Here is a 25995-nt window from a genome sequence, read left to right on the forward strand (position 1 = left end):
GGCAGTATGAGAAAGGATTAATACAACAGTAGATACCAAAGCACATTTAATGGATTTTACTTTAATGCCAGGATATAAAATATGCATTTGGAAATTATGCTTTCAAGAAAGTCAACTTAACAAAAAACAAGGAAAGACAGTAAGATTACGAGCAATAACCTAGTTAACAGATGCCCCTGCCCTTGCCATTCAATCTTTGTTGTACAGGCTGACCTGCTAACAGATTATTCTCTTTTCTTTTTTGAGACGGAGTCTTGCAATGTTGCCCAGGCTGGAGTGCAATGGTGCAGTCTCGATTCACTACAAGCTCCACTTCCCGGGTTCACGCCATTCTCCTGCCTCAGCCTCCCAAGTAGCTGGGATTACAGGTGCCCACCAACATGCTTGGCTAATTTTTGTATTTTTAGTAGAGAGAGGGTTTCGCCATGTTGGCCAGGCTGGTCTTGAACTCCTGAGCTCGTGATTCACCCACATTGGCCTCCCAAAGTGCTGGGATTACAGATGTGGGCCACGGCGCCTGGCCTCAAATTATTCTTTGACTTGAACTTGATGTAACACATGTTTATTGAGAAGTTACAACAGGTCAGGTACTGTTCTAGATGTTCACAATATATCAGTGGATAAAACAGACCAAAGATCCCTATTAGCAGGGAGCTTAAATTCTTGCAGAATAGTAGAGGGAAAGAAATAACAAACATATGCACATTAAGTAAATTATCTCGTATTTTGAAAATAAATCAATAGAACGGGAAGATAAAGAGTGCAGGTTTAGAGTAGAGTGCAGCAGGGTTAAATAGGATGGTTGGGGTAGGTCTCACGAAGGTAACATTAAGCAGACTTATAGGAGGTGAGGTATTCACCAGGCAGATGGCTGGATGCAGAACATTCCAAACAGAGAAAACAGCTAATGTGAAGGGACGAAGGTGGGAGAGTCTCCAGCTTAACAGAGGACTTGCAAGAAGGGTAGTGTGGCTTAAGCAGAGTAACCACACCAGGGGGAGAACAGTAGTGAACGAGGTCAGAGAGAGGCAATGCAGGGGGCAAGAGAAGAGATCCATATATGAAGGCCTTGTAAATAATGTGGCTTTTACATTGAGTGAAATGGGAAGTCAGTGAAGGATTCTGAACACAGCAGACTCTGTGTATGTGATGTGTGTCTGTGTTTGGGAGGGAACAGGGGAGGTAAGGTGTACAAAAAGAGACCACTTAGGAGTTTCAGGACTTTCTTTCCAAGTTTAAAAAGAAGTTTCATCCACAAGGGGTATTCAGGCTATGTTTGCAAACAGGGGTTTTCTCTTCCAATGAGGAATATTGAAGAATGTGTCAATGGCCTGCAATTGTATCCCTAGCAGGCATCTCAAAAATAATAATTACGAAACATTTTCCTCTGCTCACTGCCCTGACATGAGTTCTGGGCATCACCCTCTCTCAGGGGAGAGGTGAAAAGAGGTTATGTGGAACAGACAGTGATAACAGGATGACGTCACAGGTGTGCCTCAAAGAAGTCCCTGGTGAGTTCGGCTCATAACCGCTCTGCAGTGATTTATTCGACCCTGCCAACTCCAGCTGGAGAAGAGATGCAGAAAGCTGACACAGCCTAAAGTCCTGGGCAGGCATTATAAGATCTTTCTCCCTCCAGTCCCCTGCCAGCTCCTCCCCTCTTTCAACCACTGATCCTTGCCTCAGAAGCCAAAGTGTGAACAGCACGTGTCCGGATTTCAGAAACCTGCCCAGCAGTTGGAAATTCCCTGCAGCGTGTCAACTGCTGCATCTGCTGTTGGCACTTGGGGCAAAGGGATCACACGCGCATTTTCTGAACATAAGCTTCAAGATAGGAGTCTTATATTTGAAGAGGGGACTAAACAAGCCAGAACACTCCAATTACAGTAAATGCATTCCTAAATAGCCAACAATCTGCCTCCTGAAAAGGAAACCAAGACATACAAGCAAACTGAATAGCTCTAAGAACAGCAGTAGTCAAGAACAAAAGAACAGAGAACCCTGACTAATGGAAAGGATTTCATGGGCCAGCAAGGTTCACCAGATATATAATGTGATATAGCCGAAACAAGAGCGTACTCTTTTCCAAATCTCTAACTCACATCTTTTTGTCAATAAATGGCTTCTATCACTTCAGTTGCAGCCTTTCCTCTCCACTCCTTTGATCTTTCTTCCCCATCCAATTAGCCCTCTAAGTGGTATTCTATACACTGGACTTCTCTTGGAAAAATGAAAAAAATGTGAGCCCAATGACACCATTTGCCATAAGACTGAGCTGTAAATGGGCAGGAGCTGGAAAAGAAACTAATCTTTGGAAGAGCAAACTACAGGCCCTTGCCATCCTGGATGTAGATGCCCAGTCACACTGCTCACAGACATCACAGGCAGAGCAAAAAAAAAAGAAAAGAAAAGAAAAAGAAAAGAAAGAAAGCCACCTAGATCCATTCTCCCAATCAAATAGCTCATTATTCTGAAAAAAAAAGTATATTAAAAATCTTTTTGGAAAGCATTGGTGAGCTGTAAAATCCTTTGGTCAGAGATTGAGTAAAGATGGTAAACTAGATATGTAAGTGCGGCATTACAAACAGCCTTTACCCTAAGAATATTTGCTACCTGATGAACTCGAGCTTTGCTTTCCAAGGCTTCATGGACACAGCCAAAATCCTTATCATAAAGCTAGGGTCTCACAAGGCTATACCTCAAATACACCATTTCAGATTATAGAGTCTCTAAAATGCCATGTTGAATATACTTTAGAGAAATAAAAGACAAGCTCACAAGTATATTTGGGAAATAAGAAACCATAAAGAAAGTCAAAGCAGATTTGATTAAAAATATATATTTGGAAATAAAAAATTTATTAAAATTAAAAACATTGTCAATGGGGCATATTTAATAGAAGATTAGATATAGCTATGGAAAGGTTCAATGAACTGAAAGACAGTTAAGGAAATTATCTGGAATGTAGCACAAAAAGAAGGGAGTCAGAAAAATCAAAGTAAGGTTTAAGACACATCAAAACCTAAGTCTGACGTATGTCTCATCAGGGTCACAGAAGGAGAGAAAGCATGGGGAGATGCGGTATCTGAAAAAAGAACACTAAGAGTTTTCCAAAACTGACAGGAAAACAAACAAACAAACAAACCCCATAGGTTACATGAAGCCCGACAAATACCACGCAGGAAAAATTTTTAAAACTCCAAACTTAGGCCGGGCGCGGTGGCTCAAGCCTGTAATCCCAGCACTTTGGGAGGCCGAGATGGGCGGATCACAAGGTCAGGAGATCGAGACCATCCTGGCGAACACGGTGAAACCCCGTCTCTACTAAAAAATACAAAACACTAGCCGGGCGAGGTGGCGGGCGCCTGTAGTCCCAGCTACTCGGGAGGCTGAGGCAGGAGAATGGCGGGAACCCGGGAGGCGGAGCTTGCAGTGAGCTAAGATCGCGCCACTGCACTCCAGCCTGGGCGACAGAGCGAGACTCCATCTCAAAAAAAAAAAAAAAAAAAAAAAAAAAAACTCCAAACTTAGACCAATCACCAAAACTGTGAAACATCAAAGATTTTAAAAAGACCTGAAAGGAACCAACAGAGAAAAGACAGACTTCTTTCAAAACAGAAACAAAACTGATAGTTGACTTTAATCAGCAACAGTGAAAGCCCAAAGACAGTAGTAACCTATCTTCAATGGGCTGAGCAAAAGTAACTGTTAGGCTAGAATTCTATTACCGGAATAAGGGTAAAATAAAGCATTTTCAGACAAATAAAAAAACGAAGAAAATTTGCCATCAAAAGAACTTCACTAAATACATTCTAAATAATATACTTCAGGCAGAAAGAAAATGATCCCAGATAGAGGGTCTGAAATGCAAAAGTGAATGTAACAGTAAATATACAGGTGAGTTTAGGCCGGATGCGGTGACTCACACCTGTAATCCCAGCACTTCGCAAGGCTGAGGCAGGCAGATCACTTGAGGTCAGGAGTTCGAGACCAACTTGGCCAACAAGGTGAAACCCCGTCTATACTAAAAATATCAAAAAAAAAAAAAAAAAGGAAAAAAAAAAGCTGGGTGTGGTCACACCCTTGTAATCCCAGCTACTCGGGAGACTGAGGCACAAGAACTGCTTGAACCCGTGAGGCAGAGGTTGCAGTGAGCCAACATTGCACCACTGCACTCCATCCTGGGTGACAGAGTGAGACTCTGCCTCAAAAAACATAGGTGAGTTTGAATAAATATTTACCGTCAAAATGTTAATTAAAAAACAAATAAACCAAACCAAAAATAACAATAACTTGTTTTATAGGGTTCAAAAGGAAAAAAGAATATACATGACAACAATGGCATGCAAATTGGGAAAATAAATTGAATAAATAAAATTTTAAGTTTTTCTGTGGTTCTTGTATTGGTTAGGAGGAGAATGGAAATCTGATTAACTTTTGATTTTGGCAAGGTTAAGTATGCATGCTTTAATTCCTAGGGTAACCCTAAAAGAAAAGAAGACTAGTGCTGGGGGTAAGGAGTAAAGGGCACGATGACAATGGTGGAATGGAAACAATAATCCATCCAAAAGAAGACAGGAGAAAAAGAGAAGCAGAAGAGACAGGAGAATGGGAAAGCACCAGGAGAAAATTTCTGCAAAATATCAATCTGATAAGGGGCTTACGTCCAGATTATACAGAGAACTCTTAAGACATAATAATAAACACAAACAACTTGATAAAAAAAAAAAAACAGTGGGCAGTTTGGGAGGCTGAGGGGGGCGGATTGCCTGAGGTCGGGAGTTCAAGACCGGCCTGACCAACATGGAAAAATCCTGTTTCTACTAAAAACACAAAATTAGCCCAGTGTGGTGGTGCATGCCTGTAATCCAGCTACTAAGGAGGCTGAGGCAGGAGAAATCACTTGAACCAGGGAGGCAGAGGTTGCAGTGAGCCGAGATCATTGCCACTGTACTCCAGCCTGGGAAATAAGAGTGAAACTGTCTCAAAAAAAAAAAAAAGATTAAAAAAAAAAAAAAAGGCCAGGCATGGTGGCTCACACCTATAATCCCAGCACTTTTGGAGGCTAAAGTGGGTGGATCACGAGGTCAGAAGTTTAAGACCAGTCTCTGGTCAACATAGTGAAACTCTGTCTTACTAAAAATACAAAAAATTAGCCGGTGTGGTGGTGTGTGCCTGTAATCCCAGCTACTTGGGAGGCTGAGTCAGGAGAATTGCATGAACCTGGGAGGTGGAGATTGCAGTGAGCCAAGATCACGCTATTGCACACTCCAGCACAGGAGAGAGGGCGAGACTCTGTCTCAAAAAAAAAAAAAAAACAAGTGGGGCTGGGCACTCACACCTGTAATCCCAGCACTTTAGGAGGCCGAGGCAGGTAGATCACCTGAGGTCAGGGGTGTCAGACCAGTGGCAAACCAGGGTTTGCCAACATGGAGAAACCCTGTATCTACTAAAAATACAAAAATCAGCCAGGCGTGGTGGCGAGCACCTATAGTCCCAGTTACTCAGGAGGCTGAGGCAGGAGAATCGCTTAAATCCAGGAGGCGGAGGTGCAGTGCAGTGGGCAAGAGATCTAAACACAAAGAAGATATACAAATGGCAAATAAACACATGAAAAGTCTCTCAATCTTAGTTATTAGAGAAACACAAACCAAAATGAAATAGCATTGCACATTCACTAGAATAGGTAAAATAAAAAGAAATGACAATACCAAATGCTGACAAGGATATAAAGAAAGTGGAACTCTCACTGCTGGAGGGAATATAAAATGGTCCCACCACCACAGAAAACAGTGTAGCAGTTTCCTACAGAGTTAGACAGACATGCCATATGACCCAGTAAATCCATTCCTAGGTACTTAGACGAAAGAAATGAAAACATGTCCACAAAATACTTGTGTATAAATGCTCATGGCAGCTTTGTTCATAATAGCCAAAAACCAGAAACAACCCAAATGTTTATCAACAGGTAACTAGATAAACAAAACTATAGAATATCCAGACTCCTCAGTAATACAAGGGAATGAAATACTGATACATGTAACAACATGAATAAATCTAAAAATTATTATGCTGAGGCTAAAGAAGTCAGACATTAGACACAAAGAATACATACTCTTAGGATTCCATTTACATGAAACTCTAGAAAAGACAAATCTAACAGAATGACAGAAAACAGATCAGCAGTCACCTAGGGCAAGGGGTGGGAGGGAGATCAACTGGGATGGGCACAAAGAGAACTTCTTGGATAATGGAAATATTCTCTACCTTGATTGTGATGATTAGTTACTTGGGCATGTAAATTTGTCAAACTGGCTGAAGTGCATGCTTAAAATGGGTGTGCTTTATTGTATGTAAACTTTACTTCAATAAAATTCATTTTAAAATATAGGAAGATGTATATAACTCCCAATGTACCAATAACTGCAGTAACCATCAACAGACTCAATGCTTTTAATAGTCCCAAAGAGAAAACAACTGAAATGCCCATCAACAGAAGAATGGATAAACTAATGTGACTAAAATGTAGGATTACCACAATGAAAATGAATGAACTACAGCTACACATGTGAACATGGACAGAACTCGCAAACATATGGAACAAAACAAACCAGGGAGAAAATAACATAAATAGTATGATTAGCATGATTCCATCTATATGCAAGCAAAGCAAAATTATGTGTTTCGTTTTACTTTGACTTTTTTGAGACAAAGTCTTGCTCTGTCACCCAGGCTGGAGTGCAGTGGTGTGATCTTGGTTCACTGTAACCTCCACCTCCTGGGTTCAAGCAGTTCTTGTGCTTCAGCCTCTTGAGTAGCTGGGATTACAGGCGTGTGCCACCGTACCTAGCTAACTTTTTTTTTTGAGATGGAGTCTCACTCTGTTGCCCAGGCTGGAGTGCAGTGGCACGATCTCGGCTCACTGCAACCACACCTCCTGGGTTCAAGCGATTCTCCTGCCTCAGCCTCCTGAGTAGCTGGGATTACAGGCACCTACCACCATGTAGAACTAATTTTTGTATTTTTAGTAGAGATGGGGTTTCACTATCTTGGCCAGGTTGGTCTAGAACTCCTGACCTTGTGATCCACCCGCCTCGGCCTCCCAAACTGCTGGGATTACAGGCGTGAGCCATTTCATCCGGACTAATTTTTCCATTTTTAGTGGAGACAAGGTTTCCCCACGCTGACCAGGCTGGTCTTGAACTCCTGGCCTCAAGTGATCTGCCCGCCTCAGCCTCCCAAAGTGCTGGGATTACGGGCGCGAGTCACCGTGCCTGGCCCCAAATTATATTTCATATATATATACATACATACATATACATAATAGTTGATAACACTACAAAGAAAAGCAAAGAAATGAATTCGCAGGTCAGGATGACAGTTACCTGTTGGGGAGGTAACTACAGCTATACAGAGATGAAGTATACAGGAACATCTGAGTGACTGACAATATTCTATTTCTTAACCTGGGTGGTAGTTACATGTGCATTTACTTTATCCTTCTTTCAGATGTTTTATACTCACACTATTTTCTGTATCAATGACATATCTACCTTCTCCCCAGGCCACAAAAAGCAGCACAATCTCTTCTAAGAATAGAATGTAAAAGGCCTCTTTTCTAAAACAAGAGGGATACTAGGCATGATGGTGAAAATTTGAAACAATGTTCCTTAAAAAAATCCGCCCATCCCCTTTTTAAGAGACACTATATGTTCTACACCAAGAGAAAGAATAAACACTTCTACCAACTAGTCATGGACCCTTTCCATTTGAGAGGGAGGCTTCCTCTACTCATGGCAATAGTGGACATGGACGCCAGACAGCCCCGAGTTGCCCAAACAACAACCTTCTGCTAGCTTGTTTGTCGTGGCCCTACCGAGTCTCACGCCGCGCAGGAGAATTCGGACTTATCCCAACTCTCATACCTTTACTCCTGTTCCTCTTCCTGTCTCAGATCAGATTCACAGGTCACTTTCTTCATCAGAGAACAAAAGACTGCTCGGATTTGGGGGGGAATTCCTTGCACTGTCTAGCTGTCCAGAGAAGCTCTTCCTGTTTTCTGATATTAAAGGGTGGACAATTGACACCTGTGTATAATTTACTAGCTGTGCAACGCTGCTTAACCTTTCTGATACGTTTTTCCTCATCTATGAAATAGGACACAAAATTTCTGTCCAGTCTGTCACACAGGGCTGACAAGAGAATCAAAGGAAAACACATATGCAGGAACTATAAAGTGTCATCATGTATTAGCACCGAGTCATTGCTGTGGCCATCATTACTGGTCACACCCTGTAAAAACCACAATTCTTCCTCAGATAGGCATTTACTTGGTTAGGGTCCAAAGTTCAACACTTCCCGCCCCTCCCCATCCCCCTAGAACATACCTACTTTCTCTGTGAATTCAGCACACAGTATGTATCTGGCCTGAGTCCCACATCCACACCCAAGCTATACATTTAGAAAACTTAGAGCTCTGAAAAGGTAGCTGAAAGTCCTGCTGCCAGGCTAAGCACAGTGGCTCATGCCTGTAATCCCAACACTTTGGGAGGCTGAGGCAGGCAGATCACTTGAGGTGAAGAGTTCGAGACCAGCCTGGCCTACGTGGCGAAACCCTGTCTCTACTAAAAATATAAAAATTAGCTGGGTGTGGTGGCCTGTGCCTGTAATCCCGGAGGCTGAGGCATGAGAATCGCTTGAACCCAGGAGGCAGAGATTGCAGTGAGCTGAGATTGTGCCACTGTACTCCAGCCTGGGCCACAGAGCAATACTCCATCTCAGAAAAACAAAAAACAAAAAACAAAAAACAAAAAAAAAAAAAGAAAGAAAGAAAGAAAGAAAGAAAAGTGTCCTGCTGCCAAAATTCCCCCAAATAATGTTTCTCCTTCAGAATAAGTCCATGTCGGGGCAAAAAAAAAAAAAAAAAAAAGTAAAACCACAAACAACCAAATTGAGAAGCTATAAAATGGCAAAAGAAACGAAATCTGGGCAACATGGGATATTGCATTTCTTCTGTACTCCACAGCAAAGCAGTCATGGACACCAAACCACATTGCTATCTTGGGGCAAAACAAAGACCATTTCTTCAACTGATATGATAAGAGGCTTAATTTTATTGAGAGGACAATCTTCTCATTTCTTTGGCTTTTCCTATTTCTCCTTCCCTAGCCTAAATACATTCTGAAAACAAGGACCCTGGAACCCAGAGGTAGAAATACAGGTGGGTCCCTTGACATACTCACTTCTTTAACTTCTTTTTCAGGGAACTACAGGCAGATCCATAGGCCGAGGTGCCGAGAGCAGTCTACACTAAGCCGCCTGTTCTATCTCCCCGCAGGGAAAGAGGGCAGAGCTAAAGAATGCATCCTTCCCTGGCCTGCCTTTCAAAGCCTAACCTATTCTGACCTTTGAATCTACTTCTCACAAAATTTCTTGCGCAGGCTGGCTCTGTTCATTTTCTCTAAACTGAGGCATCCTGAAAATGAAGGTCAGGTAGCACTGAGTACCTACGGAAATCTACCCACAGATCCTTGTAGAGAAAGAGCCCAAGGGTTTCCACCACCAAAGATACAGGAGGAGGACTGAGGGGGACAGTTTACACAGCTAACTCAAGCCTAACCTCTTATGAAAGGTGGATTTCCTGTACAACTGTTCTGACAAGCGGAGGATTAGGCACTTCATACACTCGGCTTGGGTAAGAGACTCACGACCGAAGTGAACCACCATAGAGGAGCAAAATGCTTTTCTGAAGGTCTCTAGGATGGGCTGTATGCTGGAAGACAAGGACATTTCGGTTGCAAACCAAACTCAACGAGAGTCACCTCCCGTCACAACAGAGGCATGAAACACCCCACACCTACAAGTTAAAGCTATCAGTCCTATACAGACAGCTGTAGCTAGCTAGCTCTCTGTCCCTCTAGAGACACACATGTGACACTCCCTCTACCTCCTGTAATTCAGGATTACTAACACCATTCAAAGCAAGCGTAAGGCTGGGCACGGTGGCTCATATGCCCTAATCCCAGTACTTTGGGAGGCTGAGGCAGGCGGATCATGAAGTCAGGAATTTGAGACCAGCCTGGCCAACGTGGTGAAACCCCGTCTCTACTAAAAATAGAAAACTTAGCCAGGCGTGGTGGTGGGCGCCTGTGATCCCAGCTACTCAGGAGGCTGGGGCAGGAGAATTGCCTGAATTGGGAGGCAGAGGTTGCAGTGAGCCGAGATCGCACCACTGCACTCCAGCCTGGGTGATAGAACAAGACGCTGTCCCTCCCTCCCCCCGCCCAAAAAAAGCAAGCATAAATGATAATGAAAGGAATGCAAGTCAGGCTCTACCTCAATCCCAGCTCCCAAATATCCCCTAAAAGCAGGCAACACCAACAGCACATGCAAGAAGTGTCTCTTGGGTGCCCTCTTGCTGCCACCGGGGCTTCTCTGCAAAGCCGAAATGGATGTATGTGCTACGAAACTGGTAGAGAGAAAAAGAGGGAGCCAGGGCACAGAAAAGGGAAGTTATTCCAGTGGTGGCCAATGAGTAACATCCAGTGATTTATAGGCGGTATAATCCAATAATACAGTAAAATAAAACAGTGTGTGCCTAAGATGGTTTTGATTCCAGGAATTATAAAACATTTTTGAAAAAGAGAGAACAAGAGGGGGGGAGAGAAAATGAAGGAAGAATAAAAAAAAGGCCAGATTGGAGCAAATTGGGCACAGATGGGAGATGCAAGGGGGTTTCAGTGCTCCCCTACAACAATGCTGCTTCAATTCTTCCCTTCAAGAAACTGGAGTTTTATTTCCTTAAATTACAAAATTTTTTAAAAATTAAAATTCTTGGCGGACTTGTGGTTTAGATCAATAGGTCACCCTCCGGCATCACGTCAACCAATTAGATGACTACCGAAGTGTTAAACACTGAGGCACGTGGAGAAAGCCCTTCCTCCCTTCAGGCTCAGGAATGCCTTAGAGAGATTACCAGTCATGACATCACTCTGGGAACCACCTATCTCACCACCAGCTTTGGACCTGGGCCAGGTAAGGAACACACTGCTCAGTGAGAGCTGGCTTTCCCAGAATTGTTGCCTTCCTCACCCATGCACTCAGCAAATGCTTACTGAATGCCGAATAAATACCAGGCCCTAAGCCAAGGCCCTCAAATGTCCCTTGTCCCATCCCTCAAATTTATCTATCCCCAACTACCTGAGTGTGCAGTATGAGGATTCTAGAATTCTGTATCCACTGACGTAGGACTCTGCATAGGGCCCATCCGAGAGGAGATCAAGGTCTCTCCACCAACACCCGTGAACCCATGAGTTTTAAGACCACTGCTGAAACTGGAAAGTTTAGCTGGCTAAATCATGTGGCATTACTCAACTTATTTCGCCCTGTAGGAAGGGGGGCAAATCTGGCCTCACATCCTCTGCACCCAAAAGTGGAGTGGGCTCCTGGGAAAACCATAACCTAGGGAAAGGCAAAGATGCCATTCTCTCACCACCACTGAAACTTTTCCTTTCATTTTGCCTTCTGCAGTGTCCAAAGCTTTTCTACACACTTGAAAAGTAATCACAGCAAAATGTTAGCAACAATATGATTTCCATCCTGGATTACTGATATTGTGAAAAGAAGATAGTTATACGAGGGTGGCGCTGAACACACAAACAAATGATTCACGACAGCATTAGAGGCATCAGCAAAGAACACACTTTTAAAGAAAGGAATCTGCTCCCTGTGGCTCTCCAAATCATACTCCTTAGGCACCACATCTACAGGGAAGACTCAGGTAGAGACTGCGAGGATCTCAGCTGCCTGGTGGGCCACAAGATCACTTCTGCTTCAGGCTGGAATGCTCCTCCTCCACAGAGTCCAGAAACTGACATGTGCGAACACCCACCCAGAAGGACATGTCCAAGAAGGAACAGAAAGAAAAATGATGGCCCAGATGTTCTGTAGCTTGCAGTGACTGCCAATTCACCACAGACCCCAGCACCTGGGAGGGCAAGGCAGCATCAGGCTCTTGCTTCCTGGTTTCAGGCAGCCAGGGCCCTGAGGGTGGGTGGCAACTCTGACAGCATGCAGACTGGCCAGGGGAGAAACCTTTAGAAGGGCACTGGCTGACGGGACTTGGGGGTTGAACACGCAGGGCTGATTTATCACTTCCTTACTCATAAAAATGTGATTCAAACTGCTGCTGATTAGTGAAGGATTTAAATCTTTACCCTCTCCCCAACCCCCTTCCTTCTCCACCCCCAGCACAGATGCTGCTACTCAGCCACAACACCCCCTTATTGCCACTGTCCAGGCAAGCACAGCACAGGGGACCAAGGATGATGACTCATGTGCTGGGAAATGGAAAAGTGCATCTTCCCACCAGCCAGCCCTGCTGAGCACTCCGCTTGCCCCTGTCCCAATGGCAGCCCACACAGTGGGGTCTAGACTCTGCTCGCCCCTCTCCCAACGGCAGCCCACACAGTGGGGTCTGGATGGCTGCCTCAGCTGCACACCGGGTAGTTGGCAACACGTCCACAGAGCTCTCTGTCCTCGCTGAGTGCTATATCCTGTGGCCTGGGCCGTTTTTCCTTGAAACACCCTTGGAGCCTCTGACCACCTCAACTCATACTCTTCTTGGCCCCAATTACCTCATCGAGGTAACAATGAGGTGAGAGTCAGGAGCAGACCAGTAATGAAGAGTAGGGTCTCAAGTACGGGCTTTATTTGTACATGTCTCTCCTGGCTAGAGGGTACTCATTATGGCCCACCGTGGAAGAGTCCTAGAAAAAGTACCTGGGCCTCAAATCAGGGAACAACCAATTTCTTTCTCTGTACTCACCATCTTACCTTCCTTTTACCCATATTTTCTTCTTTTTCTTTTAATTTTTAATTCTTAATTATTATTATTATTTTTGAGATGGAGCCTTGCTCTGCCTGCCCAGGCTGCAGTATAGTTTGCAATCTCCGTTCACTGCAACCTCCATCTCCCAAGTTCAAGCAATTCTCCTGCCTCAGCCTCCTGAGAAGCTGGGATTACAGGTCCCCACCACCAAGCCCAGCTAATTTTTGGTATTTTTAGTATAGACAGGGTTTCACCATGTTGGCCAGGCTGGTCTCAAACTCCTGACCTCAGGTGATATGCCCGCCTTGGCCTCCAAAAGCGCTGGGATTACAGGTGTGAGCCACCGCACTCGGCCTACCCTTATTTTCTTAACCTTTTCTTAACAACAGCTACAAGAAAAAGACTCACTGATGGCCTATTAAAAGGCCAAGGTATTCCTTTCCACGGAATAGAAGCTGCTGAAAACAGATGCTTCATGGGCAAGGGCTGCAGGTCCTTCACATTCACACCTAAAGAAGCCACAGGTCATTTGGTACAGGAACAATGTCTTGGCTGAGGCTACAGCTCTGAGACAGGCAGCTCACTGAACTCTGTGGGTTGTTTTTAGTGGAGATGGGAAGATGAACAGAGCACCTCAGGAGGAAGATAAACAGGAGGGCACCTCGGGAGGAAGGAGAACAGGAGGGCACCTTGGGAGGAAGATCAAAGGGAGGGCACCTCGGGAGGAAGATGAACAGGAGGACACATCGGGAGAAAGATGAACAGGAGGACACATCGGGAGAAAGATGAACAGGAGGACACCTCGGGAGAAAGATGAACAGGAGGACACTTCAGGAGGAAGACGAACAGAAGGACACATCAGGAGGAAGGACAACAGCAGGAGGGCACCTGGGGAGGAAGATGAACAGGAGGACACCTCGGGAGAAAGATGAACAGGAGGACACTTCAGGAGGAAGATAAACAGGAGGACACATCAGGAGGAAGGAGAACAGGAGGGCACCTGGGGAGGAAGATGAACAGGAGGACACCTCGGGAAGAAGGTGAACGGGAGGGCACCTGGGGAGGAAGATGAACAGGAGGACACCTCAGGAGGAAGGTGAACGGGAGGGCACCTCAGGGCCCATTTCCAGAGTCAAGTGGGCTTCCTACTTGGTGCAGACTGTCCCTTCCCTTTGGGCCTCACCAGCACAGCACTTTACAAATTTTCTTCTCTTCTCCCTGAAAACCAGTGCTGCCACTTAGGACTCGATGCTTCCTCAGGGCCATTTACCCAAATAGCCATCTCAGGAAAAATTAGCCAAGTTCAAAAAGGCATCTAAGTCCCTGATCTTGCTTTCTGCTGGAAATTGTAAACGCTGTAGCAGGCAGCACGAGATGAGGAAATCCTCTAGGATTCAGAAGTGACTGAGAACCCAGACACACTCTGAGAGGACCTTGCCTAGTCCCAGAAAGACCCACATTTCCATTTCAAGGCAAAGTGTGGCATACTCACTCCCCCACCACAAGCAAGTGAAGCATAACCCGTAAGTACAAACCGGGAGATAAATAAATCAACTTCATGGTGAGAGAAAGTGCTATGAAAAGGGGCAACAAGAGACGCAGCGGCACTCTATCAAGAAACACCAGGTCTGTTTTACAGCAGGGTCTCTATGGGCCAATTCCCACTTCCTGGCATTTCTTGCCCTGAGACGAAACACTCTCTGTCACTGTTCTGAAATGATTCCTTGGCAGCATGGACCAAATCGCCCTTGCAAATAAGCACAGAAAAGAATGCCATCCCTGTGCTACATAATTCCATCAAGTCATACCATATCATCCTTACCTAAGTGAAATGAAGGGAATGGAAGGGAAGGGAAGAAATCCTGGTAACATCCTTTGACCCTGACCTGGTCATCAGAGCATTTAACCCTGCCAATCTGCCCTTCTCCCCTCTATTTCCACACCCACCCGACCCCCTATGAAAAAAACCCCAACACGTTCAGAAAAACATTTCAGAATGCACACTGGTATACCAGCCAAATTCTGGGCCTGGTGGTTTTTGTGCTTCCAGATTTGAATCACCAAAGCTCATCAATTTTTGGTTCTTACTCCCTGGCAGGCTCCCACTAGGGATATCCCATAGGGAACTAGACTTTTCCATATTGAACAAACAGGGTACATGAGTCCAGAAACAGCTATTCCCAATCCCTGCCAAGCGTATGGTCTCTGCAATGAAATATCTCAGCAATGCCTCTCCCTTGGGAGAGGCTCTGGGTCTGCAGCCTTCAAGAGGCCTTGCTGCTGCCTTTCGTGTGGCCAGATGTGCAACAGCATCTCTGCATTTGCAAATTAAGCTCTATACCCATGATTCCCTCCTTCCATCCCACCCAAGCACTGGAGAATCATATAGATTTCAAAGTAAACTAAATATCTGAGACAATGGTAGGAAGGGGAGGGTGTGTGTGTTCTGGGGTGGGGTGGGGGGAGGTAGGTATGCTAGAAAGAAGCTACATTAATCTCTATCTGTCTATATTCTAGATGAAGAAACTAAACATTCCTTACCTTTCAGCTGGGAGTTGTGGACCGCAAACATATTGATGGTCATAAGCTGCAGCATGCGGGTACTTCCAAGGGGAGAGGGGCTGTGCTGCAGTAACACCTGGAACTCCCTGAGGACCTTTTCAGCCACTGCAGGGAATGTCTCCATCCTGCAGATACAGCAAACCCATCGGTGAGGCAACGCTCTCTTTCAGTCTCTCTTTTTCTCCCTCTCTCTCTCACTCACACACACACACACACACACACACACACACACACACCCAGACAACTACTGCCTAGGACATTTCTGTGCTATTTTCACAAACCTTCCCGGAATCCTGTAATTTTGAACAAATTCAAGATAAAGGAGTTTTCAGGGTTCAGAGATGGAAACAACTCAAGTTTTGGATAAATCACAATGAGTGATTATGCTTTGGTATGCTATTTCCTCACCCCTGGCAATAACTGCATTCAAGCTGATATCAAAGTTTCTCTCTGAAACCATCAGCTTTTCTAAATACTCAACAAATTTCCTAAAACCTTCACAGTCCCTAAACTCTCTGGTATGAAACTGAATTCAATTAAAAGAGTAACATGAATCTAAAAAAAAAAAAAATTTTTTTTTTCTTTTTTTCAGACAGAGTTTCGCTCTTTTCACCCAATCTCAGCTCACTGCAACCTCTGCCTCCCAGGTTCAAGCAATTCTCCTGCCTCAGCCTCCTGAGGGGCTGTGACTACAGGTGTGTGCCACCATGCCCGGCTAATGTTTCTATTTTTAGTAGAGACGGGGGTTTCACCATGTAGGCCAGGCTGGTCTCGAACTCCTGACCTCAACTGATCCACCTGCCTCGGCCTCCCAAAGTGCTTGGATTACAGGCATGAGCCACTGCGCCTGGCCTAAAGATTTTTTACTCAAGGGTTTACTTTAGGTAACCAGACAAAGTTCTGCTGTTGTCTTCTGAGGTACTATCACACTGACTGTTCCACCTGAGGATCCCAAATTTCCCCTTGAAGAATGCCTAGACCTAGAGGCCCCCAGTCATCTGTCTCAGTTCTTCCTGTGCTGCCGTCCTCCTCCCTCTCACAAGCCTCTGCTCATTGGGGTCTGTATGTTTTCAGGCCAGTGGAAATATAATGCCCTGGCCAAGTGCCACTCCCAATACAGGAAGAGGCTGTAATGCAGGGAGGCAGAAATCTAGCCAGTGACCTAGGGCTCCTAAGGAGAGGTCATTCAAATCACTCCTTGCCAACTGTGGCCACTGGATCCTGAACAGCGATGCATGCCTGGAGCTTCTTTGGCAACAGAAACAAACCACAGCTGAAGTCTTCAGAAAGAAAAAGCAAGTTCAAGCTTGGTGCTTAAGAGAGTAACCAGGCACGTAGGTGAACAATTCGTGGTCACCAAAGTATTTTTTACCATGTCCCCCAGACCCCAAATAAACAAGCTGCTTGTGGCATACTTGTGGGGTTGGGGAAAAGCTCCAGGTTGGATTAATAAATAGCTTCTGAAAAACCACAACGAAGGTAATCCTTCTCAAAAGATAGAAACCAGTCTCAAGTTCTAGAGGAAGGTGCTTCTAGCTTCACCCATCCTGGCCCTTCCCGATTGAGTAGTGCACTCCCCAGATTACAAAACTCCAGGTCTTCTGGAATCTTGGCAATCTTCGCTCCTTGCTCTTGGATGGCAACTCCTATTACTGACCCCCTGGTGCCCAGAAGTCGTGCCACAGTTATGGGTCAATTACAGTTTACATTCCAGTTCTCCTCTCTGCTGAGCTGTCCTCATTTTCATTGGCACAAAAGATGCCATGCATTTGCTTTTTTTCTCCACATGCCATTTCAAGTACCCACCCCTCCAAAACAAAACAAAACTCTTTTTTTTTTTTCCTCTAAAAAATGTCAGAGCCGTTAAAACTCTTGGAAGATGTGGAATGGCAGAGAGTGATATGTTTGGGGCTGGACTAGATCCATTTTTCCCCATGGGCTATAACAAAGGTTTCATTTTAAATCCTGACACTGTGCAGTACTCTTTCTGGTCAGAGGTGGGGAGGGGGGCTAGTACTTCTCATTACGAGAATAGCAGCGTTCACTCTGCTTGAAAAGCAGCCACGCTGGGCAAGTTTCAGAGCCATGTGTCTCCGTGTTGAAAAGCGGTAAAGAGCCAGCACAGAACGACAGGACAGAAGTGTCACGTGGGACAGTTTTGCTTCGAAGCTGTGTCTGAGGAAGCCTCTTCCCTGGGGTAGGAATTGAAACAGATCCATTAACACTCTCTGGGTCACACTGAAGTCTTGAACGAGCACCAGGTCAAACTGTCCACATTTCCTTTTTATAAAAAGTTTTTTTAAAAAAATTCTCCCTTTGCCTGTCAACTAATTCAACATGATTAAAACAAAAGAAAAAACTGAATGCAGAAGGATATAAGTTAGAGTAACTTCAAATGTGAGATGCGAGGGAAGGTGGATCTACTCATGCAAAACCAGCCTTGTTCAGCAGTAACCACGGGAGGCACACACAGAGACAGGAACCCTCCTCGGGGCTCAGTAGGTGGTTTCTGGTTTCCAGTTTTGTAACCAAAATGCTATCTAATTCTGGCCTCAAACTACCTGTAAGTAGTTTTACGTCTTTCTCTTTGAGAAATCATCTTTGCTTCACCCTGCGTTACAGACAGAAAATTACACATACCGATGGACATACATGTAAGTAAGTCTGATGGACACATATGTAAGTAAGCAGGTAAAGGCAGTGAAAGGTCTGGAAGAATACACGCCCTGATGTCTAGTGCTATCTTTTTGGAGGACGCAGAGTTAAAAGAAATTTTAGTCTTAGTTTTAATGTTGTACTTTTTAAAGGATTTCTGGATAATATTTATGTAATAATTATAAAATTATATCTAAGAAGAAACAGCAGTCGCAGCAATAAAGTAGGAAGAGAAGCAACAGAGAAAACTTATAAAAAGTGGTCATTTATAATTGCCAAAAATTGGAAGCAATCGAAAGTGCCCGACAATAGATGATTAAGATGCAAATGCACACAACTGAATACTAGTTTTTAAAGTTGTATCACATTTTTTAATCATGTGAAACTTCAAAATATATTTAAAAAAATAGTTATAAAGCAATTTTTAAAAGTATGTATGTGATATGTAGAAAAAAATTGAAAAAATTTTACCAGTGTTTTCTCTAGGTGGTAGGAATATGGGTAATTTTTTATTTGTTCTTCTTTGCTGAGTTTTCTAAATACTTTACAAAGAGCACTGTAAAGAAAGAAAAGATTTCTCCCATAATGAATACATCTTACTTTTGTGTTTAAGAACATTTGTTAACTTAAAAAATGAATCAGGCACAAACATTATGTTTTTAAAAATTAAAAGTACAAAATAAATACATCAGTCTTTGAATTCCAAGAGACTTTAAAGCTATGCAAATAGCATGACTAGGCAAGCAAGTAAAAACTAAAGTGGTAACGGTGATCAAGGCTAATAGGAAGCAAAAGCATACTATCTGTCACAAATTCAGAGCCTAGAGGCTGCAGCTTCCTAACCTCTCTCACTGGAGTCCGAGCGCAGGTGTGATCTGCCTCTCACCAGGGGAGGGTCTGTCAGGAACCATATGGCACCCCGACTGAGTCCTTCTCCTGAATCCAAGATGACTCTGTTCCTATCCTTTAAAACCTCAGAAGATACCATCGTTTTCGGGCTATGTGTTTCACGGACAAAAGTGGTGCCTTGTGAAGTGATCTCTAGGGACACCTTGTTTCATTTGAATGGCAGTTTCAAGAAACGAATCTTTCAGACAACACCGGGACCTAGGCCCAGGACTGACTCAGACGGTGACTAACCGAGCAGGACTCAGCCCTCAGATGCTGAGGAACACAGCTGGGCTAGACAACATTCTCTGCAGAAAACAATCCAGGTTAGTTTTTTTTCAACCTCTTAATTTTTAAAAACCGAGCAAGATAGCAACAACCCAGGAGCAAAAGAACAAAACCAAAAAACTAAGCCATGTAACAGGGTGGAAATGAGAAAAAAAAACAAATCATAGTGCTACAGAACATAAGGACTGGAATGGACCTCCGAGATCATCTCTTTAAACCATTGATCAGGTTAGTTGAAGCCCACAGCAGCTTTGACTTGTTTACTCTCAAGATCTTGTAACTAGTAAGCGGTGAAAAACAAACTCTTTTTGGCACTGAATATTTCCTCTAAGGCTCTGAACCTCTGGTCAGCTAGTGCTAGAAGTTAAGAGACTCATCTTGCACATAGTAGGCATTCGAGTCTATGCTGATGCACTGTGGAGCACCAGGCATAGAGCAGACCATGCCCGGAAGCACAGCGTCGGGGCTTTTCTGAAAAGGCAGGCGGGAGAGTGATGTGCCTTCAGCTGCTCCCCATTACAATCTCCTCACTCTTAATTCGTTCTCAAAGCTGCCCACATTTCACATCTTCTTGGTAATTAGGCAACAGTCCACGATGTTGTGTGTGGCTTGGGATCATTGCTTTCCTAGTCTTACAGACGTCTATACCTTTCTCCCTGCAATAGAAATGTTATTTCTGTTTCTGCCTTCCAGAATAAAGATGGGGCTCAATTTTATTTTACCTCCAGGACAGAATAAGAGGAAACCCATAGAGGGAATGCAGTGCCTAGAATTGACATACATTTTCCTCAATGAAAACTACCGTAAGTCATTTCTCATGAAGGTGAAACTGGGCTGGCTTTACCTTTTTGACAACAGAATATGTTATAGGCAAGAATAAAAGAGATCCTGAAAAATAACCTGGAACACAGTAAACCACCTCAGACAAATGAGATAATCTATTCATTTTTAAAGGCCTCCAAAAAAGAAAATTCTCAACCATCTTCCCGTCTGTGAAATTTTCTTACACCTAACCCAAATCTCTCCAGCTACAACAGAAGCCAATTTCTCTTACTGTCATTCCATAAAAATCAAGACTATCCTGTTAGGACCCTTTTATATTTAAGCATGTAGGCACCCTACAGTTGCCTCTAAATAAATATTTTTTACCTTAATGTTTTTTAAAGTTAATTTTTCCTTTCAGATCTCATTTTCTGGCCACTGCGCCCAGTCATTATCTGGCTTTTTAATCATTACTGTAGTCCTTTCCCAAACTTATTCCAAAATATGTGCTGAAATATAATAATTTTAGAAGGGGAGGGGAAATCAGGGTGTAACTACTGCATAAGCTGATAAAAATATATCCTAAATGTTCCTACATTCTGCACCAAGATTTATAACTTTTTTAGTCCTAAAAGTCTCTAACAGGGCAAGAAATATCTAGAGTAGTGGTTTTCAACAAGGGGCAATTTTGTCTCCCAGGGAACGTTCGGCAATGTCTGGAGACATTTTGAATCATCACATTTGGTGGGGGAGTGTGCTACTGGTACGTAGTGGAAAGAAGCCAGGGACGCTGCTAAGTATCCTACAACGCACAGGACACCCCTCACAACAGAGTCACCTGGCTCAAAATGTCGACAGTGCCAAGGGTTGAGAAATCTCGACTTAGGGCAACACGGTAGAGGAAAATTTAAAGAACAAACATAGGCCAAGGAAAAAAGGAGAGAAAACACTGAGTGAAAAGTAGTAAAGGAGAGAAAGATGAAAAAACGAGAACTATAAAAGATAAACAGGTCAGGTGCGGTGGCTCACGCCTGTAATCCCAGCACTCTGGGAGGCTGAGACAGGCAGATCACGAGGTCAGGAGATCGAGACCATCCTGGCTAACATGGTGAAACCCCATCTCTACTGAAGATACCAAAAAAAAAAAAAAAATTAGCCGGGTGTGGTGTCAGGCGCCTGTAGTCCCAGCTACGTGGGAGGCTGAGGCAGGAGAATGGTGTGAACCCGGGAGGCGGAGCTTGCAGTGAGCCGAGATCGCACCAATGCACTCCAGCCTGGGCAACAGAGCGAAACTCCGTCTCAAAAAAAAAAAAAAAAAAAAAGAAGGTAAATAAGCCAGTTGTCGTGGAGTATGTAGTCCCAGGGACACGGGAGGCTGAGCCAGGAGTCCAAGGCTATAGTGTGGTATGATCATGTCTGTGAATAGCCACAGCACTACAGCCTGGGTAACACAAACTGGCTCTCTCTCTCAAAAAAAAAAAAAAAAAAAAAAAAAAAAGAATAAATGAAAAGCAGGAGTACCATCAACTGTTACTTTAAGAGTAGCACAATGGTATTTCCTACTCTGATGTGTTATTTTTAAGATGATTCCGATATCATCTTAAAAATGTAAGTAACTTCCACCTTGTAACTACAGCCTTACATTACTCACTTAGTGACTGTCTTGGGTCTACAGTAACCTACTAGAATACTACATGTTTCTCTGCAGTGCTTGGCAATCCATCCGTTTTTATAATTCACTCATTTATACAACAAATACTACATGCCAGGCTCTAGGAATACAACAGTGAGGCAAAAACTGCCAGAGTGGAACTTAAACTGGTGGCAGTGGCAGGACAGCGGAGTTGGGAGCAGGAGATGGGACCAGTGATGCATCTAGTTTACTTTGCCTAAGTGAATGTCTCCACCTGTTATGTCTACAGATAGAGATCCATCTACTAGTACCTTTTCCAATCTTCCCAAGTCATTTTGAAAACCGAACTATGCTTGCAATGACCATCACTATCAATCTTACCCAGGTCGATACCGAATGAATATGTAATAAGCACACTTTCTAGTCCACCGCCCGTGGAGCAGTTTCTTCCAGTGGAACCAAGCCTTTCCACTTCTCAAAAAAGTTACCTACAACAGTATATGGAAAGTGACATAGCCCCTACCTCCGCTAAGAGAGCCTTCTAGGCCAGGCATGGTGGCTCATGCCTGTAATCCCAGCACTTTAGGAGGCTGAGGCAGGTGGATCACATGAGGTCAGGAGTTCAAGACCAGCCTGGTCAATATGGTGAAACCCCATCTCTACTAAAAAGGCAAAAATTAGCTGGGCGTGGTGTTGCGTGCCTGTTAATCCCAGCTACTCGGCGGGCTGAGGCAGGAGAATCACTTGAACCCAGAGGGCAGAGGTTGCAGTGAGCTGAGATCGCGCCACTGCACTCCAGCCTGAGCAACAGAGCAAGTCTCTGTCTCAAAAAAAAAAAAAAAGAAAGAAAAGAAAGCCTTCTAGAGAATTACAGATAAACTTACAAAGTTATGACGGGAAGTGAAAGGGAAACACTGACAATAACTGGGTATCTATAATTCAAAACAAATCACCCCAAAGGGCAGCTCACAATACAACTTCCAACTCAGAAAATATTAGAATCCAGTAGAAGACTGGTCTAGCAGAAGACGGGTCGAGTGGAAGACGGGTTGAGTGGAAGACTGGTCTGGGGGCACTGCCACCTACTCCGCTCCTCACTCTCCTACACTCAGGGAGATCCTGTACTAAAGAGGCTCCAGGCATCCATCTGCTCTGCTGTGTAGGCATTACGTTGGGCTTAGGATCACTAGTTTTACGCAGTGAGGAAGAACTTGGATCCACCCAAGGAATAAAAGAATACTCAAAACTCGATCTGTTTCCAGGAATTTAAGCAGTCAAGTGTTCGTTTTGCACATACCACCTTCCCTGAGATGTCTATGGAAATCCATGGTGGATGATGAAACTGTAAGAGGCTTGGTATTTAATGAGATCAGCAATATGGCACAGGAAACTGAGCACAGGAGGAAAGGATATGGGTCAGAAGGACATAGAGCGAAAATGTTACTCTTATTTTTGATGGAAAATTAGTGGACAGTATTCTTCCCAAAGAGGACCCCCTGACAGCTGCACCCAGGGATTTAGCATGACTGCCTTGGGGCATTCACTGGAGACTGAGCCCGAAGGCAGAGGAAAGAGAAACCCAGAGGGACTGGGGTGGGGGCTGGGACAAGATTGTATTTAAAGAAGGGTTTTAGTAAAGGTGGAGAAAGAAGAAACAAGAGAGATAGAGAGTAGTATTTCCCAAATTTCATGAGCACAGTAGGACAGAAGATGAAGGGAAGAGAAGAGAAGGTGGAGGCCTCTAAGAATTCACACCCTGTGCCCTCAGTTACAAACACAGCCCAGTTGCTAACAATATTAAATTCCAAAATGACTTGTAATGTAGGAAAATAAAATAAACATCCTGCACACTTACCCAATCCGGGTAAACAGCTTCCCATGGGCATGGAGAAAACTGAGGATGAACCTTTTGTTCAGCTGCATGGGAAAAAGGGAGAGGAGAAAACAATTAAACTTTCCCCAGTTTCCTGTTACTGAACAGAGTCCCCAGTGACACAATAACCTGGCCAGGGTCTAAGGGGTGGGCACTAGGGATGGGAACCAAATGGACATGCCCAAACTCTCACAGACCCAGGGCACATGCCCAACAGCTGCCGCTCAGCTGAGCCAAGATGACAGCAGGCTCAGTGAGCAGACAGCACCCTCTGCCGGCAGTGGCACCAGCGTGCAGGGGATGAGGTGGTGAATCTAAATAAGCAGGATGTAAAGAAAGATGCCCACAGCTCTCTGAGGATCTAGAAGCCACCATGGCTCCATAATCATAGAAATGAAACTCTTACAGGAGCGAGGATACTAGTGAAGTCCCTGGTTCTATTTGAGTTATTTTTCTACCTTCTTAGCTAGGAAAGCAGGACTCTTTTTTGATAACCAAGAGCAAGGTAACCCACCACTAACTCATCAAATTGTACTCTGCCAGCTTTAAAAACTAGAGTTCATGTTCTGTGTCTGGAGCTGAAAATTCAAGTGTCTGCAGGGCTAGGCATGAAGTATGCTGATGGAGACAGTAGCAACCTATGACTATTACACCCCAGTTTTAGCCAAATCCTCTATGTGGGCCCAAGCTGGAAACTGCAATTTGGGTTTTTTTTGTTTGTTTGTTTTTTGAGACGGAGTCTCACTCTGTCACCCAGGCTGGAGTGCAGTGGCACGATCTCGGCTCACTGCAAGCTCCGCCTCCCAGGTTCACGCCATTCTCCTGCCTCAGCCTCCTGAGTAGCTGGGACTACAGGCGCCCACCACCTCGACCGGCTAGTTTTTTTTGGTATTTTTTAGTAGAGATGGGGTTTTACTGTGTTAGCCAGGATGGTCTCGATCTCCTGACCTCGTGATCCGTCTGTCTCGGCCTCCCAAAGTGCTGGGATTACAGGCTTGAGCCACCGCGCTCGGCCTGTTTTTGTTTTTTGAGACAGAATCTCGCTCTGTCGCCCAGGCTGGAGTGCAGTGGTATGATTTCAGCTCACTGCAACCTCCACCTCCCAGTTAAAGCAATTCTCGTGCCTCAGCCACCCAAGTAGCTGGGATTACAGGCGTGCACCCCCACAACCAGCTAATTTTTGCATTTTTAGAAGAGACAGGGTTTTGCCATGTCGGCCAGGCTGGTCTCCAACTCCTGGCCTCAAGTGATCCACCTGCCTTGGCCTCCCAAAGTACTGGGATTACAGGTGTGAGCCACTGCACCCAGCTTGTTTTGTTGTTTTGAGACAGGGTCTTACTCTCTCGCCCAGGCTGGAGTACAGTGGTGTGATCACAGCTCACTGCAACCTCTACCTCCTGGGCTCAAGCAATCCTCCTGCCTCAGCCTCCTGAGTAGCTGGGACTACAGGTAGTGTCACCACACCTGGCTAATTTTTAATTTTTTGTAGACTGGAGTTCTCATTATGTTGCCCGGACTGGTCTCAAAATCGTGCGCTCAAGCAATCCTCCTGCCTCAGCCTCCCAAAGTGCTGGGATCACAGAGGTGTGAGTCACTGCACCTGACTGAATCTGGATTTTTATGTGAAATCCTCTGGCTTTTACATGTTGGCTACTAATGAAAATAATGTAAGCATTAAAGAAGCCAAAAAACACACATTTGCCAGATACATCTGGCCCATGAGCCACCAATTTACAATCGTGGTTCAAGGTTCTAGAAAATCTACTTCCGGCCGGGCGCGGTGGCTCAAGCCTGTAATCCCAGCACTTTGGGAGGCCGAGATGGGCGGATCACGAGGTCAGGAGATCGAGACGATCCTGGCGAACACGGTGAAACCCCGTCTCTACTAAAAAATACAAAAAACTAGCCGGGCGAGGTGGCGGGCGCCTGTAGTCCCAGCTACTCGGGAGGCTGAGGCAGGAGAATGGCGTGAACTCGGGAGGCGGAGCTTGCAGTGAGCTGAGATCCGGCCACTGCACTCCAGCCTGGGCGACAGAGCGAGACTCCGTCTCAAAAAAAAAAAAAAAAAGAAAAGAAAAAAGAAAATCTACTTCCATCAAAACCAAAAGATTTCTCAGCAAAACAAGGGAAGGAAACAAATTTCAATTCAAATGCAAAGAAAGCAGAGACAATCGAAAAACTCAACCTCCTTGTCATCTTCCCTGGTCTCCTAGAAGCAATATCTTCAGGGTTCTGTAGCCAGCCAGGAAGAGAAGTGAAGAATCTTGACCCCAGGATCCCAGTGGTCAGGACAAGGAGTCCAGTATCCCTGGGCAGTCTGCCCCAAAAGGAAAAATTCCCTGTTTAATCCTCTTGCAAAACAGAACACCGACCAAGCTATGGCAGTTCCATCTATTTCATACGGAAGCCAAGTGTGCAAAAGGGGTACATTCCCACTTTACCAATGACCAACATCAAACTCTGCATAGAATGTTCACTCTATTTTTGCTTTAAATGAGTTACACT

At 44.5% G+C, this 25995-nt stretch overlaps 1 protein-coding gene across 4 annotated transcripts in view; it reads right to left on the minus strand.

Annotated features, from left to right (window-relative positions):
* SMG6 (SMG6 nonsense mediated mRNA decay factor) overlaps nt 1–25995 on the minus strand; it is a 243796-nt gene that overhangs the window by 166222 nt on the left and 51579 nt on the right. For all 4 annotated transcript variants that reach the window (XM_037987493.2, XM_008009818.3, XM_008009817.3 and 1 more), the window contains 2 exons: nt 23473–23534; nt 15371–15516 (listed from right to left, as the gene is read on the minus strand). In XM_037987493.2, the coding sequence (XP_037843421.2) occupies nt 15371–15516; nt 23473–23534 (208 nt within the window). The remainder of the gene's footprint in view (nt 1–15370; nt 15517–23472; nt 23535–25995) is intronic.

The sequence above is a fragment of the Chlorocebus sabaeus genome, chromosome 16, assembly GCF_047675955.1.
Source record: "Chlorocebus sabaeus isolate Y175 chromosome 16, mChlSab1.0.hap1, whole genome shotgun sequence".
Lineage (NCBI taxonomy): Eukaryota > Metazoa > Chordata > Mammalia > Primates > Cercopithecidae > Chlorocebus > Chlorocebus sabaeus.